At 40.8% G+C, this 20,424-nt stretch overlaps 1 protein-coding gene across 1 annotated transcript in view; it reads right to left on the bottom strand.

Annotated features, from left to right (window-relative positions):
- The window catches only part of AGBL1 (AGBL carboxypeptidase 1), a 244,763-nt gene that overhangs the window by 167,047 nt on the left and 57,292 nt on the right, over window positions 1-20,424 (bottom strand). The window contains exon 16 of the mRNA XM_064722476.1: window positions 19,313-19,466. Within this exon, the coding sequence (XP_064578546.1) occupies window positions 19,313-19,466 (154 nt within the window). The remainder of the gene's footprint in view (window positions 1-19,312; window positions 19,467-20,424) is intronic.

Raw genomic sequence — 20,424 nt, forward strand, 5'->3', positions numbered from 1 at the left:
GGTTTGAGCCATGCCATTTGTAAAAGGACAGGGCATTAAATGATGCAAGGCTAGGATTTTTTAAGGAGTCAAAGGGAATTATGTACACAGCATGTGAAAAAAATTCAGTCTAGATCTGGGTCTTGGGCTGGAACTTTCTGGCTGTGCCTCTGCAAACTTCTCTTTTCTTTGCACAAGCCCAGGGCCATTAGGACACAGGCTTGTTTTTCTGCTTTATGTCTAAGTACAGCATGCCTACCATGAGCCTTACACAGATCAAAGGGTCAAGTTTACCCCAGGATATTGTAGAGAAAAACCAAGAAAGCAAAACTTTTCCTTCCAACTTAATTAGCTGTTCCCACTACGGGCTGTTCTGTGAGTAAATGATGGGTAAACAGGAGGACCATCACATAGCTCTTCCATGCATGTCCCAACTGCTTCATGTCCTGGATCCTCCTGACATGCCCAAGGCTGCAGAGTTATGCAAAGCCAGAGAGAAGAGGGGATATGGTGATGTATAATGAATATACTAAACTATATTTGTAAAAAACATCAAATACTGAGATCACAGAAAACAATAAGCCTGATCTGAGGCAGAATCTTTGTCAGATATTTTCTCCTCTCCTAAAACTTTTCCACCAGTTGTCAGACTTTCAGTTGCCTTAAGACAGAATAATTCTTCCCTGCCCATCTCCCCCTACACCAGATTGCCGTCTCCTTGCTGTGCCTGTTTTTGGCTAGATGCTCCAAAAGCAGACACATCTTAATACAGAGGCAAAACACAGTCTAGCAGGATCAGCTGCTGTTTTCCAGAATTATCAATGAGCTATTCCTTTCTTAAATATTTCTGTATTATATGTATTATTACTGTTACCCATGGCAAAGAAGTGAACATAACAAATCATCTCAGCTGCCTGTTCCCTACCTTCATAGCTTGATGGGAGAGTTTCAGCCTCCAAGTTGCTTGGCAACCTTCTTTTGTGAACATGCTTTATGAATTCATTCACCTCTGAATCAGAGATGATCAGGAGCTGAATATGGGCACAGACTGCTCAGCCTCAGCTTGACCTCCCACTAACGCTGGGTTTGAACTCCAGGAAATTGGTAAGCAAGTTGTCAAGGCTGTTTTGGGGAAGTTTCCAAAACCCCAAGCTCTTAAAGCAGCAGGAGCCACCATCATTATTTAGCAGCACCTTGAGTATGACTGAAGGCAAAGGAAACCCACATTAACTAATTCCAGTTCAAATCCAAGAATTCCTCTTGGGGAAAGCTGGGGAACAACTGCACCTTATTTTACAGGACTTACACCCATGGAAAGCCTACTGTAACCCTTTGCAAACTGCCTCAGATTATAAGGAGCATCCCCATTCCCACTAATGCACCTGCAATAGTCTAGCAGACATTTCCAGTCCTGGGTACACCCACTCAGCATTCATTGGCATTTCCAGTGTCACTCTGCACACCCTCTGAGCTGCTCAGATATCATCAGACTTCCAAAAAGAAACCATGCAGCACTTTATTAAGCTGCTGTCAAGCAAGTAACCTGCATTTATCTCCTCCTAGGGCTAGCAGAGGATTTCCTTTGCCTGGATGCATCTCCCACACCTGTGCTCAGTGCTGCCATCCATCTCTGCTTCCCTCAGCCACATTCCCAGGGCATCACACCAACATGGAGGACCGCTAGGAAAAAGTTCTGCTAAGAAGGATCAGGAGATTACAGCAGATGAGATAGTAATGTAAAGCAGTTGCAAAAATGGCAGCTGTCATGGGATCCATACCAGGCAGGGAACACTCTGCTACTTCCCTCTGCTCAACACAGTCAGCAAAACCAAATAGCTGCAGTGCTGTGCCCACTGCTGCCCACCACAGGTTTAAAATAACCTGATGAAAACTGAAGAGGTCATTGAAAATCATCAAATGTTTAGAAGTCTTAGGCTGAAAAATTGGAGAAAACGGGTTTCAGACACGGAAAGGAAAGGTGAACAGAGAGGAAGGAGAAAGAACCTTTAAATTGCAAAAGGCTGCTATAAAAAGATTGCAATCACTTGTCCTCACTGTCCACTGGGACTAGGCTGCATAAAGAGAAACACAAGTTACTATCAGCTAAGCCAGCCTATGGTGACCTGAGTGTTGGCCCTCCCTCCTGATGGCTCCTTGCTCATAAAGTCCTGTGCCTCCTCTACAGTACCCAAAACAGTGCCAGCAGAGGCCTGCAGCCACATAAATCATAATAGCTGCTTTAGAAACTTGCCCATGGTTCCCCTTTTTCCTCTGGAACTAGCTCTGTGTTCTGCTGGAATTACTATTCCAGTCCACTCTGCCACCTCCTGTGTTCTCTTTGATGCAAGGTGTCTGCTTTACTACTTAGTGTTAGCCATGTCAAGCCATGTTAACCATTAGCCACTAATTAGTGGCTAATCAGAAATTTCAGAAATATTTCATCATCGTATTTTGACATCATTAGGGCTTCTTTGCACATACAGAACAGAATTATTTATGGAAAATTCTGTCTTACCTGCTCGTTTAGTGACAGTCTTGCCACTTCAAAATTGGAGTAATAGAGTAATATAATTTCTGGGATTTCTCTCATTAGTACTGATCTTCCAAAGCCTCTCTATTACCCTTAATATTACCATTTCTCAGCTTCTGCTTATGTATGCCTTGCAAGGTGTGAGCACTCACTAAGATGAGGTCCAGCACATGATCTAGGTAGCTGAAGTAGGGAGCTCCAGATTATCTGTCAGAAGGCAGGCAAGGATCTATCACCCCCTGCCTCTATAACACACACATTATGGCTTTAATTTGTTCTGTGGCAGCAGGCAATTTCAGATACTCAAGTATTTTGTACTGCCATGGCCAGGCCATCAATCCATGTGTTTTTCAGTCAGCATGGGAGAAATGTAGACTGTCTTGCAGAGATGCAAGGCTTCTGAGACCTGGCAAGCAGTAAAAAGCAGTATTTTCAAGTTAGGCATATATGTGATTTTCACCTTCTGGGGTTTTTGCACAAAGACAAAAGAGCTGAACTGAGAGAAGAACTAGAACATTGCCCTAAACTGTCCCAGGCCTAAAAGAAGGTGAAGGCAGGAGATGAGTGCACAGAGACCTGAAGGACAGCTGCTGTAACAGGCAGAGTGCAGAGATCCATGGAGCTATAAAATCCACGGGCTCTTTTCTGAAAGAAGGATTTCATCTGAAATGAAATCAGGCAGGAGGAGCAGACTGAAAAAGCTTCCATTGTCATAAAAATATCTCCCTGGGTAATCCACAGTGATGGAAAAAGGAAACCCTGATAATTTATGTGACAGTTTAATGGGATTTTGGTGACATTGGATACTTTAGAAAGAATTTGCCCAAATAGGACAGACAGGACTTTAATAAGGCTTCAGCTCCGAACCAGCAATATTTTCACCCCTTGCTTTTACATTTTATTCTACATACCCACTGCTCACTCACAGCTCATCTTTGCCATTTGCAAGGCACATTTCAACACTGCAAGAGCAACAACTGCTCTTTCTGGTTAGATCCCCTGCCAGAGAGGCTTCTGAATATCTGATCCCTACAGGGATCAAGCTGCCTTTGCACCTACAGGGCAGAGCATCACTGAGCTGTGAACTCCGAGACATGAGCTGCCCTCTGGCCGTGTCCCCTGCTCTGTGCATGGCACTAACAGCTTCTGTGTGGAATTTAAGGGCAGCAGATGGAGCAGGAGCTGCTGGCAGAGGGGACGCCCCCGGAACACGCTGCAGGAATAAATAAATGGCTTTCACACCCAGTGAGTAATGCCTCAGCCCCCATCTCCTGCCTGTGGGGGACACAGCCTTTACCCCCAGCACAACACCCCGTGCCCTTCACTGCCATGGCTCCCAGAGCAGGAGGAACTGCTCAGAGAGCCAAACCCGGGTGAATCCGGGGTTAATGGCATGAAACTCCACTAAGGAACATTTAGGCTGAATATCAGAGAGTTACTCCAAAAAGTCTCCCCTGTGGAGAGGTGGAAGTTAACATTAAAACCACATTGCCCAGAGCACAAGTCATTTTGTATACAACAATCCTGAAGTGGCTGGGGACAGAAATAACCCAACAGGAATTTGTTTTCTTTGCTAACTTCAATGGATCCAGTTAAGAAGCCCAAGTTTTGCTAATTTCTCCTTCTGGGAAATCCAAGCATGAAAGAAATGGTAAAAAATTGGGTGATGATCTCAGTATTTTGCCCATTCTGAGATGAACTTAGAACCTGCCTGTGAGCCCTAAAATGGGCATGAGAAACACCTGCCAGTGTTTTTTTTTCACTGCTGGAAATAACAGCCAAGTTTAACAGTTCAACAAAATTTAAGTTGTGTAGTACTTCAAGCTGTTCTGCTCTACAGAAGACAAACTCTATAGTTTATTCTAAAAAAGCTCTTTACTCTTTATGCAGTACATATTTAAAACCCACCTATTACCACCTACAGCATAAAGTAATGTTTATTCTTAAATATGTGTTGTGCTTTTAAGTGGCACAGATCCATCTCTCCCTGACTTGAAGTTCTCCTCAGGGAATGACTTGAAAGTAGCAAAAATATATTAAAAGAAAGTACAATCAGAGCCTCTCATTGTCAAATTGATGAAATATCATTTTTTGTTAAGATAAAAAGCATCACAGATTGCCTCTGATGGCAAAAATTAAATTCTTGGTCTTCACTTGATTTGATATTTATTGCTCATTGCTCCAGAATCAGTCAAGTAGGGAATGTTTCTTAAAAATAATATAATTTTGTATTTCTCCTGGAGTAAGCAAACAGTAAGAATTTTAAATTGTGTGTTTTCTTAAATATAAAAAACTCAGAAGAAGGAGGAAATAAACAGAAAGTCTACAAAAGACCTTCTACCACTTCACTATGTCAACAGCTTCGCAGTAAAGGACCTTCTGCAGGTCTGACCTCATTTGTGGCATCACTAAATTGACTTTTACATTACTGCTGTCTAAGTCTATCCTAAATCTTGGAACTGCACTGTCCATAGCTGATCCCAAAGGAAATTCTTGCTTTCCACAAACAAAAGATCAATGAGGTTAAACTGTCTCCAAATTTTGAATAATGATTCTTGTCTTCATGGCAAGGTCTCAGATGAACTCCCCAAATACCTGAGCAAAAGAACACAAATAAGGGGTCAATGTAAAAGGTCTTTCAGTCAGATCATCAAAAGAGCAAAACTGATGCTGATCTTGTATTATGATATAAGCAGCACCATGTTCCATCTCCAAGACTGAATGAAGTGTTGTGTGACAGACCATGAGCAGAACATAAGTTTTCCAGAAGAAACAGCACAGATGAGCCCTGAAGTTCCCAACCAAGTTCATACTGTGTTTTTTTCCAAGCAGTTCTACTATTGAGATATCCTAAAGATGAATAAGGAATCAGGCTCACATGGCACAATCTGAGCCCCGGAGTACTTGACAAAACTAGGTGGAACAAAATTTGCCACTGCATAAAGCAGATAACATGCAGAAATTTCAAACAGTCTGTGGAAAGGCACACTAAGCAGTCCCTGTCTCAGGTCAGTAAGTTCTTCTCTTCAGATGCCAGCAAAATAATGGCTAATGGATGATGTCTTCCTGCCTCAATCACTGCAGGGAGCAGAGTTCAAGTTAGGAAGAGTCATCTGTTAGAGGAAATAAGATGGTAGGGAGGTTAGGGTGAGGAAAAAGGTTCTTTTTATCCCCACAAGTTGCTACAAAGCACAGAAAAAGGTTCTCATGAATAAAGGAGTCAGGCTGCAGAACAGTCCTGGCATCCTCAGAAGAAACAGAAGTGGAAGATGAGATGTCCTTCCTTGGCACTCCATGTATCCCTGCAAAAGTGGGAGCTTTCACACAGGAGTGCTTTTAGTTCTTTATAGTTTCCTAAGTGATATTAAATTTATTTTAAAAGCATTCCCCAGAAGGTTCTTTCAGGCAAATAATTTAAGAGCACAATTGATAGTTTCTAATCAGTTTGAATTTCTGATGTACAGTGCACAGACTGACTTCATAAAGCTGGTAATTGTGATGTTCCCTCAATCCCAATACCTTCCTGCACTTTCACCCCAACACTTCCACAGCAGAACTTTGAACTTTTCCAACTGACCCTGCCCCAGAATCCTTCCACTTATAGCTGATTCTCTCTATACAGCCTGTAAAATCCACAGCATGAGCTCCTCTCTCAACGTGCCATAAGAAACACTCATATCAAAACCATTATATTGCAGAGCATTCACAGCCACTTAATCTCCTGCTCTGTAAACTCTGAGTGCTTTTAAAAGAAACACTTATTTATATAGAAGAAAATCCCTGTAAATCATGGTCGTGACAAGCTAATGGCTAGCATTGCAACGATGATTTATCTTCTTGCTGTATCTAACAAAGCTTCTTATGTTAATACCTTGTTTTCAAAATATGAAGAGACTTCTAACTGATGTTTTCTAACTGCAGCTAATGAAACACACCTTACATAAGAAAATAACCTTCCCCTGCCACCTAACACTCCCATCAACTCTCAAAATCAAAGGATCTCCTTGAATTATTTCCTTCCTCTGTATTACTTAGCTTGATTCCCTCATGGATGAAGAAACCAACCATTCAGTCTCACTGTCTGCCTATAATCCAAATTCATTTTAGGGGTTGCATGCATTACCTGCATGTTTAAATTTGACATATTTTGATTTCTGCTTATTAAATTATATTTGATGCAGGTTATATGGCCTCGTGGGGAGCATTACTCTTTGTGCAAGCATCCATTTTATCAGGGCTGAGCCTAATTTCACATTACATTTTGACAGGCTGGAAAACAAGGTCATGGCCATGATGCCTGTGTGGTAAGTGATGCCTTAGCTGGTGGGGGAGACTTTTGATAAGCAAGAAGGATGATCCTGGAAGTGTTGTGATTTAAAGGGTATGATCTAGGATATGAAATTAAGGAGCATGCCATCAGTGATGAGCTGTTTCAAGTCTATTGACAGCATTCTCCATAGCTGGCAGGGCCATCACCTTTGCCAGCACAGAGACTATAAGTACCTAACTACGTGTTTATTGCTCATTCAATAGTTAGTAATGGCTAAAAATGGGGAGAATAGGGATAATGGGGACACCACAGCCCTTAATGACATGCCCAGAGGCCTTCATCTGTCTCTTGCTTGCTCTTTCAGCCTCTGGCCAGTATCTCTTTTTGAAGCACAATTCCCACGAGCTGAGCTGTGCCTCATGGTGACCCTCTGGCTGTTGTTTTTGTGCCCTTTCAAAACGCTTGACAGAACTGTCACAGAAGGAGCTTGGCATCTGGAAGCTGTGGCAGGCACAGTATGACCTGATTCATAAAACACAGCTAAACAGCTTGGCCTGCCAGAGGCCAGGATTTACAGGGCTGAGCTTAAAAATGGCCTTAAACGCCTGCTCTGCTAAATGCACTTCCCTACTGCTCACAATAACAATTCCCAAGTTGTGAGGGTGACCTGAACACTGCAAAGTAACAAAGCAGACGAGACACTAATGTTGTTACAGCCTGCACTGTCCACTGCTACTCAGGACAGGAAAGGAATGACCTCAGCTCTGGCTGCACCTTTTGCACATGGCTATAGGGGTAGGAAGGACTTAGAGAAAAAAATTAAATTTTTTTTTTCAGAAATTTTTTCAGAAATTCCTCAGCACAGCAAGCACAAAGGAAAAAAAAAATAAGCCAGAGATAGTTTCTGCTGCATTATCCACTACAGCCTCATTTTTACAATAAAAGCCTCTCTGCATTTTTATTTCCAGCAGGCACAGCCTGATCAGCACGGAATTTAAGGACTTTCTGTCCTCCCATCCATCTACTTATTTTCTTCATCTCTACTTCAATCACTAGTTACAGCCTTCTGTTAGGTGCTCACCATGGGACCTAAACATCCTCTGGGAGATCTGTCAAAGTCACTCTGATGCCAGTGATAATAAATTCCATCTCACTCATCTTCTCTTGAAGCACTTCATAGGCTGAAGATTACATGTTTCAAGTGTGTTCCAAGTTATGAAGGTAAGGATTTACAGAAAAATCAAGTAAGTTGATCAAGGATAAAATACAAATTAGTCAGAGCTGGAAGCTCAACAGCTGTTTCCCAACTCCAGTTAAAGAGTTCTGTGCCATCCACATTCACCCTAGAAGTGATTTTCTACATAATCCATTACTTCAAATCACTTCCTCCTCTTTTCATTAGCTATGAAAATGAATTGAATTGGGCACTTAGACATAATCAATAGAGCCCTCTCTCAGTCATGTTATTTGTCCTATATCAAGATCAGCTGTCATCTCCATTCTGGAACCCACCCATCCTTCCCAAAATTATTAAGTATGCACAGACATCTGCAGAGTGCTATGGTATTTCTTTATCCATCATTATCATGTCATGTTTTCAGACTAGGGGAAAAAGCAAAAGATTATAGGAAGGTGATAAGGCAAGAATAAGGAACTAAAATAGAATGTTGGTTCTTAAAAAAGTAAAATAAAAAAATAAAGTTCCTAAGTTGTCCAGAAGTCCTTCCTTATCTGTGGGCCAAGACATTTCTCCAACCCCATTCTGACTTCTTCATTTACTCGTCACCTCATGCCCTCATCATGTTTTAATAAAAAACTTCAACATATTTAATTTAACCTCACTATTTCAAAGCACCCAGGCTAAGCTAGAAATATTTTCAAAAGAGTTTGTTAAACAAATTCAATTAAAAAAAAGAATAAAAGCTTTTAAAAAAGAATTGCCAAGTGTCAAGGAAAATAACTTTCTTTTTTCCCCCACAGCTAAGATGCCCAACAATTACAACTGATAGAGCAAATTAAATTCTAAGTGCATTGGTGATTTGATAGATATCATTTTCTAAGTGTTAGAGCCACAAAATAAGTGCCCTGAAACGATACAGAAGTCCAAGTTTAGCTGTCTGGGAACACTGGTGCACTTTGCAGTATCTACCATGTCACTCGTCAGCTCGTTGATCTTATCAGCACATTTGCAGTCTGAGCAGAGCAGCTGTCCCCACTTGGTTTTTATTTCTATTTCTGCATTAGAAACAGGTGGGCAAGCTCAGAGAGCTAACAAGTTTCTTTTTGATGTAGAGATGGACAAATCCTCTCATTAACAGAATGGCCTTTTAAAAATCATTATGGGGTATTTTTAGCCCCATTTCATTTCAGTATTTCTGTATAATTGCAGCCCATTAATCACAAATGCTTGTTTCTAGAATCTGTCAGTTATAGGCAACAAGTAGTAGCAGCCTGTGGCATCTGCAAACTACTACTTTCAACATATTGCTGGTTATTTTACTGGGATGAGATTGGTTGCATCAGTCACACAGGAATGGATCTCATTCTCCAATTACAGAAATTAAACTCAGTTAAACAGGTCAGGCAGAAATCTGCACAGACCCTCCCAGCAAAATCAACTTACAGGTGGGAATTAGAAATAGCAGGTGTTCAGAATTCCAGATACAAAACCAGGAGAAAAACAAATGCACACCATATATTACAAATCTGCCTCCTCACTCAGTAACACTCTTGGATAGATTAATATTAAAATCAGCACATAGAAATAAAATTTGATTAAGATCAGCACATAGAAATAGTGTTTGCCACATTTCACAAGAGTGTGGAGCCCCTCACATGGATGTGGGCAGAGTAGCTGAACAAACTATCTGCTTGCATCTCTGGCAAACATGCACTAAAGCTGTTCCACACAATTCAAACAACTCCAGGCATTTCGTAATGCACGCCTAGCTAGGTCAGCCTTTATCAGACAGAAATGCATAGCTTGGAACATTAAATCCAGAAATTAGATTGTTGTTTTCCAGAAAGTTTTCAAAGCCTTGAGGTATCAGCTGAATGACTTTTCTATTTTCAAGTCAGGCGCAGTAGACAGTCTCTCCAAACCAGCCAGCCAAGATTTGAAAGCACCAAGTAAATTCCCAGTTTAGAAGGATAAAGGTGAAAGCAACATGAAAGTTACAACGCCACCCACACTGTTTCCCAACAGTCTGTTAGCTCTGGGTGTTGAGGAAGGGTTTGCCTGTGCAAGCTGAAGCCTATTGTTAGAGTGAGAAATTCAAGAGTCATAGGAGCATGAAAAATCTACCTCAGAGTAGCAGAGTTCCCTGTTAGCAGGACACACTCTTGGTTCTGTCACAGCCTAGCAGTTCTTTAACACAAACTGTGCAAGACTTGACAAACTGTCCCCGAGCTGAGCTCCCAAACTGAAAGCAAGGGTTTGCTAGAAGAGTGGCAGACCTCATTTTTTGCCAACCCTGCCCAATCTTGCCATCCAAAATAGTTTTGTTCTCACAAGATCATCAGGCATCAGAAAGCAATGTGTATCAACCTCAATCTGTGTACCAGCACAGCTTTTCTGGAACAGAAAAAGAAAAAATGTTGAACCAGAAACAAAAACTGCTCTCTGAGATGGCAGGAGTGGTTGTGTGGGTCTGACAGCAGCTGGTGCATGTGCTACACCCCCTGGATTTCCAGCCACACATTACTCTTCCACAAGGCCACCCTGCCAGCTGTCCTGCTCCCAACTCTCTGATCACAGCTTGCCTAGCAGTTATCAATGAGGAGGTACAACCAAACAGAAAGGAGAACAACTGGTCACATTTCTACTGCTAGAAAATTATAATTTCCTACCTTATAGAAGGCTTGAATCTGAGGAGCTTCTTACTGACCTTTTAATTCAAGGAGCAAGAGTGGTTCACAGACTGCCCCACTATCCACACCTTCATCACTACTGACCAGAAACACCTGCTTTATTTAACACAGGTGTCCAAACCCAACTGCCTTCAAGAACAACCCACTTCACACATCACCAGGTGCTCCAGACCTTCTGATTTGAGCAAAAACAGCCACCCTGCGTAATATGACACCTGACCAGCTGGGCAATATTGTGGCCAGATGAAGGAACCAAGGAACCCTTGCTGACCTTGGTTTTTATCTTGAGACACAAGTACTGACTCTTCCCACCTTGGTAAGCACATTGCTCCTATCAATATTCAATCTCCAGTGACAGTCTGACCCTAAAATTATGTCCTGCCTCTCACAGCCCATCTCTGCTACATTGAGGAGAGATTTACCTCAATTCAAAAGCTTCTCTGGCTGACTTACACAGTGCCACAGTGACCTTTCAGCACATGCCCCACAGGACTAGAATTTATGGCCAGGCATGGGAAATGTGCCACTCACAGAAACATGGTGATTTGGGTTGTTTTTTTTTTTTTTGCCATAATTTGGAGCTAATAATAGAAACCCAGTAGCAGTTTAATGCTTGTTTACCATTTTAGGGAGAAAGAGCTGCCTGGGGGCTCTGCTGGGCTGTGTTTCAATACCTTGATTGGCCATTGGAAACACAACACCTGCAGGCTTTTCACAAACTATTTCCACCTAAGGAGAGATTTTTTTTTTTTTTGCCCTTCTTTTAAGGCAAGAATTCAGGCAACATAGCACTCCTGTAGAAGCTTGCAGGTCAACTGCAATGAGAGCTGGTCCTGGGGTGTTGGAAGACAGGCATATTCCAAGCAGCTGCCTATAAACTTCCCAAGCAATATAAGAATTACATACAACCAAACCATTTTCAGTTTCATTGATAATTTTCAATGCCTTGTAGCAAAAATACAAGTAGTACCACACTCCTGTGAGAAGACCCTTCTGAGGCTCTTGACAAACCAATCAAGAAATAAAATAATTATGACTAAGATATGCTAATTTAGATTTTCAAGATGTTTATTCATTAGTGCATCAGAAAAGGCTGTTGTGTTTTGGAAGTCTGGAGGATTGCCAGCCTTAAGCTGTACTGAGAGAATCATAGAATATCTTGGGTTGGAAGGGACCCACGAGGATCATCAGGTCCAACTCCTGATGTTCAAGCCCAAGTCCATACCAACCAAGAAGATATTGATAACTTATGTTCCAGAAAGTTCTGCCTTTAATCAGATTTTTTTTCTCTAGAAAGGATATGCAAAGGTTATAAAGGTTATATATCTCTTGAGGCAGAAATAAGACTGTTCTAAATCAAAGAAGGAAAGGCAGCTGAACAAGTGCTGAAAAAAGTGCTACAGAATTTTCTGCTCTATCCCCTACACAGAGGACGGCTTAGAAAAAAATTTCCAAATTTCAGAAGGAATTTTATATTTAAAAAATGCAGAACATGGCAGCTGAATGAAGAACACTACAAATAATCTCATTTAAAGTGCTTATTCTGCCATCATGCTGCATTAGGCAGAGGGTGGGACAGAATGAGAGATTACCCTAATATTTACTGTTTGCTAAAAACACTGTGATTGTCTATGCTTCAAAGCCCAGTTTCAGCATCCTCGTTCAGTGTTTTCCATCCATTCCTTGCTGCCTTGACTACTGGAATTCAATATATTAATATGTATTTTGCCAAGCTCACAGAAGGCTGACCACAGTGTCAAAGCTGTGCTGGCAGAGTCGGCTCCACCAAACGCTGGGATTCAAAGAGCATTTGATACATCATGAAAAATACGGGCCTCAGCCTGCAGACAACCATGTGTCTGTCTCACAAATCTCATATTCCATTCAACCAGCTTCCATCTTTATGGCAGCAAGCTGGATAACTCAAACAAGAGCATAGTTTTGCAGAAATTTGTCTGCTCTTTTTGCAAGGAGCTGCCAACGCTGTTGTGACTGGGATATCAGAAAGAAAAAGCAGAAGAGATGTTTGAAATTGAAAGGCAATCTTGAGAAAAATTTCAGCACAGACCATCAGTGTTGCATAACTGGACAGCTTTGCTTTGGCTTCAGAAACTTGAGAAACTGTCTATTAAAGTGGAAAAAACCACATATTCTCAATTCTGTAATTATTTAGCACTGTAGAACACATGACAATTTTATTCAGCCTTTCTTCACTGCTGCATTAAAACAGGATAACAGTTTTCACAACAGCTGACTCTTCCTGTCACCAAAAACAAAGTGTTTGGTACAAAGTGAGAGAGAAATCAGCACCTCTGCCTGGCAGCCCTGCAAATTAGGAGAAAATCTTCAAATAAAAAAAAATACAAAGACACAAACCTCATTATTGCAGATGCAAGGCTAAAGAAATTTTTTTTCTCCAGTGTTCCATAATCATCTCAATCAATTTCTATACACAGTAAAATCTGTTCACTTTTAAGTATAATCACAAATAAAGAGAAGAGATAGAGAACTGATGAAAGGAAAAAGCAGAACAGGTCTGTAAATGGAATACTTGAAGGAAATGTAATGCTGGTGGACACTTTCTGCATAAGATTTCAATTTGGTCCACATTAAGTACCTAGAAAGCTACAAAAACAGTCTGTCAGAGACAACATGTTCTGTTCCCATTCAATGGAAATGCCACCTAATGGGGGAGCCCCCAAAGAGCAGAGGCTTTCTTCAGTTCTTGGTTTCCCTCCTGAGATTATCACCAACAGCAGCAATGACTCTTTCTTCTTATATGACATACCAGTGTGGAGTTGTTATTATAAAAGCCTACCAGACCTTCCCACAGGAAGCAGTCAGCAGCCAGACAGCTCTGGGGAGGTGGATTGTTCCCCGTTTGGCAGACATGTGAGACCTGAGGGTCCCTGAGCAGTGGCTGTGCTGTTTGCACATGTGCTGGAGGGAGCGTCACACGCACTAACAGCGAGGAGCAGATGCGCTCGCTGGTGTGAGCTGCTTCCAGCCAGCACCATGCCAGGTTAGCACTCCAGATGAATTGCTACAGGCAGCCCTTCTGCCTGCTGAAAAGATCATTACCAATCAAAGCAGGTCGTTCTACCTCCTTATTTTAACATTATTAGATGAGAGCTTCCTTTAAGGAGTGCAGCTTCTTTAGGGGCCAACTGACTCCAATAAGGTGTTGAACTAATTTGGTCCCTGTTTCACTAGGAGATGTGTCATCTCCAGGTTTGAAAAAGTTATTCAAGAGAGCTTGAGCCTTTCATAATTAACATGCAACACTGGTTGCCACACGGGGAGCAGGCACAGTTATAATAACTCTGAGTCAATAATTCATAAACTATAATGCATTATTAATCAATTATTGAGGCCTGAATTACATTTAATGAGATTAAGCTGATTGGAGCACTAAGCTGTTTGAGTCATATTGATTTAATCAATGTGCTTAATTAAACTGTGTACATTTTCCACATGATCATTATTTCCCAGTATCCTGCATAAGTGGCCCCTGCAATTCACATCCTCTGCTGTTCCTTGCTCAGGAATTGCTCTTTGCTGCAATTTATATTTAAAGGTAAAGGGCTTGTTTCTTCCTAAGAAAAGATCAAAGTTGCAAAACAACCATCTAAATAGCTTATACAAGCAAATTGAGAAATGTTAGAATAGCTTTCCCAGCAACTGTGTCTTTTCTATTATGTAGGCTTAAGATGAGACCAGGTAAAAACAGCTCATTAGTCTCACTTTACTCCTCATTCCAGCTCCAGGAGCATCTGCAGATTCAATGGTATGAGCATTCTACCATATCTATCCCAAAAACATTACTCTATCCTTCTTCAGAAACATGCCTAGACAAAAAAATGTGCTTCAAATCCCCAGGAGACTACATTTAAGATAAGCAGGTGTCATTATCTCTTTTTGACAGTATTCATAATGGTTTCCTCAGCCATGCATAAAGAGGACATATGATGACAGAAGAGCAACTCAAACTGACAGATATTACAGATGTAAATGCATTTGCTAGTGTCATTTTTGTTTAATTTCCCTCACCTCTGCTGCTAATTATCTGGGACAATGTGGGTTAACTTTAAACCACAAAATTCAGATCTATAATGCTACCCACGGCTAAAAGAATACTCATTAGGTGTGTTGACTCTGGAACATACATAACACACTGAATAATCACTATTATTAATGGGGATGACAACAGTACAACCAGGCATTAAGAGAGTTGTGCAATTCCTTTGGGGCTGTTTGAGTCATTACTCTGTGTTAGCACCAACCAGAATGGCACCTACACTACATCACATCTCAGAGGTGTCCTGCCCCTTCCCTCCTCTGACTAAAGGTGAGAGCAAACCCACCCCAACTCAGGTTACAGCCAGGAAATACCTCCTGAAAAACATTCCCATAGCAGTGTAGAGTGCACACTGCTCTCTTCTGACCAAACATTTTGCTTTTGGTGGTTTAAATTCCCCCACTCTGTTAACATTTAGCAACATATCAGTGTCCTTTATTTCTTAACAAGAATACAATTTTATCATTGCCTGTGTGTCAGTGTTTAGATATTTTCCTTACACTTCTTTGAAGAGTTAATCTGTCCATTTGCTCTGTCACAACAGTATCCTACTGCTTGCAGGGTCTACTCAGCTGTCTGCCAGGGAGTTTAGTGGAGTTACACACTGCACACATGCATAAATAATACTGTGAATTAAGAGTTTGCAAACTATTACTGAGTACACATACATGCTGCTAACACTGCCTTCACTGGGCTCTGTGTGTGTGGCAAACAAGAAAATCAGAGCTCTGCAAACACCTATTAATTCATCAAGCAAGGAGCTGGCACCAAGATTTGGAAGCTTTTTGTTTCTGCATTCATTTGAGAATGCTCTGAAAGACATTGAGAATTGCTCTCCCTTCAAAAGTCACTTTAACTCTCATCAGGCAGATCTAACATAGCCAGAAATAAAGTCAGAATAATTTTACATTTATCACAAGACCATGGAGGATATTGCACTTAGAATGGGTATTAAAGATATCTGTACTAGCTGGATGCTGAGTCTTCTCCATCTGATGGCAGGAAGGGCAAGTTTTAAGTTAAACAGCAACCACAAAAAACGAAATAGACCCTCTTAGTCTCTATTTGTTCAAGTCTATGGAGCTGCAAAGCCCAGCAGGGACCACTGACAAGCCCAGGAACCTACAGACATGGATCAAGTCTGAGTGGAGGTTGTGTGATTGTAACTGAGTGGTTGCAGGAATCAGAGTAAAAGAACAGGAGGCCAAAGAGTTCCCACCTCACTTCTTTCTGTCTTCACATCAGTTTCAGAACTGAACATTTAATAAAAATTATTCAGTACACCACCATCATATAAAGGGCAGATATAAAGAGGGGAAGGAGAAAGGAGTCTAAAGTGAATATCAAAGCCTCACACAAACAAGGCATAATGAAGGAGAGAAGCAGCCCATTTTTCTTCCCTGCAGCATGGCTTGTGCTTCCTATTAACAAGGTGCACATTAATAAATTTAACTCAGACAAATTTAACCATCCTAGGACCACATTAATCAAAAGCCTGACAAGAGCAATCTGAGAGAGTTGAGGAAGGGAAGTAAAGCACAGCTGACACAGAGGATGCCATGCCCTCACTCTCTCTGAGCACTTCCAATAAAAAATAACTCCTTCCTACTGCACTCCTACCAGGCTGATCCTGCTGCCTTCCCAGTGCTCCTCACCCACCCTGTGCCTCTTTATCTAATGTTTCCTTTTCCCTACATGTCTATACTTGAGAAAGATTTAGACCATTTCAGTATGATCCATGTGCAGGAACTACAAAGTCCTGGTGAGATTTGTGCCACTGGCATTGCTGAGAAGAAACTCTCAGGGTACAGATTAACACATGTAACAAAGGCAACATATCTTTGACAGGAAATCAAAATTACTATAGCTCATGAAAACTCTGCATTGGCCTGAACCAGAAGCAAAAGCAAGAGCTGTCCATTTATATTCATTATCTATGTGCCAAGTTCCCCAGTGCTGGAGCTCCACATTCCTTCTCAAGCTGAAATACCCATGGAGACTGCACATAGCCATGGGATTTATTGCAAGGAAATCCTCCACCCTTTGGTCTCTTCATATTTAGCTCGAAGTTGTTGCTATTGAGTAATGTTTTTAGCATGGAAAACATTGACAAACAGGTCCTTCCATCAGCCAAAACACTTCACAGAAAGATGGGTATGTCATACAAAATGAGGGAACTGAGAAGTAACTGCTGATCAAAGCAAAACAAAGCAGCACAAATTAGACTAAGTGCATCCCCAAAAGCCATAATTATCCAAGCTACTCAAACAAAATAAGCACATACATGATTATTCAGATTTGCCCACAGGCATCCCCACAGCATAAAACATGGTGTGCTGCCTTGCTGTTCTTTCACTTGATAAAACAATAAATATTTTCATCACTTAAGAGTATTGGTGTTTACATTTTCAGTCTTGAAAACTTGAGTGAAACTGTGTTGCCTTGACAATGTCTTTCCTCCAGAAAAACTTCTCTTTCAGTTGGACAACTGGGGTTTCTGCATGTTCTGAGTTCCTTGGGCTCATGGATAGGAAAACTTCAATCTTATTGTTGTGCAAGGCTTCAGAGGAAGGGTTTAGTGGCACAGGATTTTCATGGCATTTCAGGGAGAGCTACAAGTTCCCACTGGCTTCAGGTACTACCACAAGGCATAAGATATTTATTTCTATTGAAAATAAAGAGGACTTAAGCCACATAATTGGAATTTGAACCTAGGTGCAGTATATTAAACAGACTGAAACATTTGGAAAAAGAACCTGTCCAAATTATTCATGGATGCCTTATGAATCTTTCAGCAAACCTGGGCTGAATAAGCAAGCCAAGCCTTGTCTATGTAGAGAGCTTAACAACCTTTGAAAACCTGCCAGGCTCTCTTCTAACACTGCAAGAAGGAATCTAATATACTCTGAGAATACAGTGCTACAGAAAATGGCCTTGCCTTCCAACATGGTCACATTTATATCTCAGTACTTTATTGAATTATTTTTTTATTTGCTTTCCTACCACAAAACACTCCTTTCAGAAAGTTTTTTCAAAATCAAAAGAGCAAAAGTCCAGTGTTTAGGGTATTGACTCCTCATATGTCTGACTCACCACAAGCCCTTGCTTGGATTAAACCAAATGTTAGCTCAGTTTTTGCTTTGTTACCACCATTGGAAAGGGCTTCTCACTTGGGCAGAAAATCTTGTTCACTCCATGCCTCTTCCAGGTGGCTCCAATCCTCAAATAAAATATTCCAACTTACTCTCAGTTGCCCCATTGAGACCTTCAGCCATGAGGTGTCAGCAAATATCATCCTTATCATGGGAAAAAAGGGCTTAAGGGCAGGAATTCTCTCTTCAAGCCAGGCATGGACAGCCCCAATTAAAGCTGTGCATGTAGATTATAAACTCCCCATGTAGCCTGGCTATTTTGCTTTAGTATTTCAACCAAGAAAAGCATGTTCATGGTACAAATTTGCTAATCCAAGGTAAAAGCTGAATTCACAACCAAGTTATTACAGTAAAAAGGTAAGAGCTGAAGATGATTACACTATAATGTCAGCATAGCTGCAGTCACTCTGCTCTAAACCTGGACCAAAAAAGATAGTAATAACTTTCACCAGCTCTCATATTTAAAGTCCCTTTTAGTTTAGAAGAAGACTGCAACGAGAACTGTGGTCATGTCACAGAATCCCTTTGGAATCTTCTAGCCTAGTACTTAAGTGAGGCAATGAAAAGTATTCAGTTAACATCTAAAAAGATTTTAAGACAATTTAAATATCCACAAGCCTCAACGGTTTCAACCTGTGTTATGTTTGAAGAGATTAAAAAAAAATCACTAGACACCTTGTTTCTGCTTTCAGAAAAAAAACAACTAACCTATACATAAGTGGTTAATGATTTAGGCTCTAAAATCAAAGCTAACCTAATGCAATGCTAATCAAAACCTTAACACTTGCTGTTGAGTTACAGAAACATGCAAATCTTAATCTTGTTCATCAGGGCCACTGAAGGTCTAAATCTTTGGCTCTCACAATGAGAAATAATCAGCTCTAGATATAAAATGGCAATTATAATATTTACTATTAAACACAACATAATCAGTATGGTCTCAGACAGAATGCAAAGAGATATACTGTGTCCAGATGGATCTGCTGGGCACACTGCAGGAACTGGAATTTCACCAGAAGACTTCAATTGCTGGTCCAGCTTGGAATGAGTTATCTTGGTTTTGGTTTTTCTTAATTTAAGACTTCAAATACATAAAAATTTTAGTAGAAAACAAAATGTTTTTAAAATCTTGTTGAAATAGCTATTTCACAGTTTTTTTGCTTTAGGAAATATTTTATTTTGAACTTTTCAAATGTTTTACATAACGGAAGAGAAATTAAAAATACAAAATGGTATCAGTTCTCCTCCCTCTTCCATGCAAACCTGTAATTTTTAAAGAGCATCATAATTGGCTATTCCCCATATTTATATTCCTTTTTCCAAAATGAGAAAGACAAGAAAATCAGTATGTTCACAAAAGAGGTTGTTATTGTCACTGCTGACATGAGCACAATTCACCAGCATCTTTTTTAATGCTTCATTGGGCTACTTACAGAAATGCTCCAGGTCATCTCTGTTTTTAGACTCAGGCATGGCAGTGATTGTGAGCAGTGGGCATGGATTTCCTCCTAGAGTCTGGCAGAGCGTCTGCTGCCTCCAGTAAACCTTCCTAGGGTTCCTATTTTGTTCCAGGATATCAAGATGGGACTGAAAAAGAAGCAAGGAGGCAGATTTATAAAGGAGTTCACAGTCTATAAAACCTGATTTTATTCCAGTAGCTGTATATTATTTTTGATACTAATTTCATATCTTGCTAACTTCCCAGCTGCTCTCTTTGCCAGTTAATATCAGCACCTTTTACATCCCACAAATATGCACAAGCCATTCACAATGCATCCCAGTTCACTGAAGCTGCACAGAATATTTATTCTTATATCATTATCTACTTGAGGAAGTCCCTTTTTATTGCAGAGAGGTTGGACCAGATGACCTTTAAATGTCCCTTCCAGCCCAAACTACCCTATGATTTTGCCTGAACAGTTCCTAGGTGCTTTTGTTAGCATAATGAAATTTCTATGCATGCATGAAATCCAAAAGAGAAGCATTTACTCTTTATATTTTAATAAAGGTTTTGTAGAAATGTGAGAAAACTCACCACTTTTGAACATTTACAGAATTGATTGCCTAGCTGTCAAGCACATGCCAGTGAAACTCAGTGACAAATGCATATCAGAGGCAGCCAAAAAGTTTCTATCGAAACAACATTTTGTACAATCAGTAGTGGGAAATTTCAAGAGTGTCTTTCCAAGAAGTTTTTTAAATAAGGGAGATTTTTCTCCTCACCCCCCCAAAGTTTATGACAGCTCTAAATAATTCTAAAGACCAACAGCTTCTTGAGAAATTTGAGGAAAAGAACTGGCAGCTTAGAAGAAAAGAGTTTTTGGAACAAATTCCGATCGGCTCATTAGACACGGAGCCACTTGTCACCCACACAGCAGATGCAGTGTGGCTCTGTCTGTCTGTCTGCAGTGCAGCTGAGCAGGGTCAGCTCTGCCCCTGTGGGCTGGTGCTGAGCGCTGGGCAACACCAGTTGTCCCCCAGTTGGCAGGAATAGGTGCAGTGAGCACCCTTGTGCTAACAATAATTAAAACATTTCATTTCACTC

This window comes from Zonotrichia leucophrys, chromosome 10 (assembly GCF_028769735.1).
Source record: "Zonotrichia leucophrys gambelii isolate GWCS_2022_RI chromosome 10, RI_Zleu_2.0, whole genome shotgun sequence".
NCBI lineage: Eukaryota > Metazoa > Chordata > Aves > Passeriformes > Passerellidae > Zonotrichia > Zonotrichia leucophrys.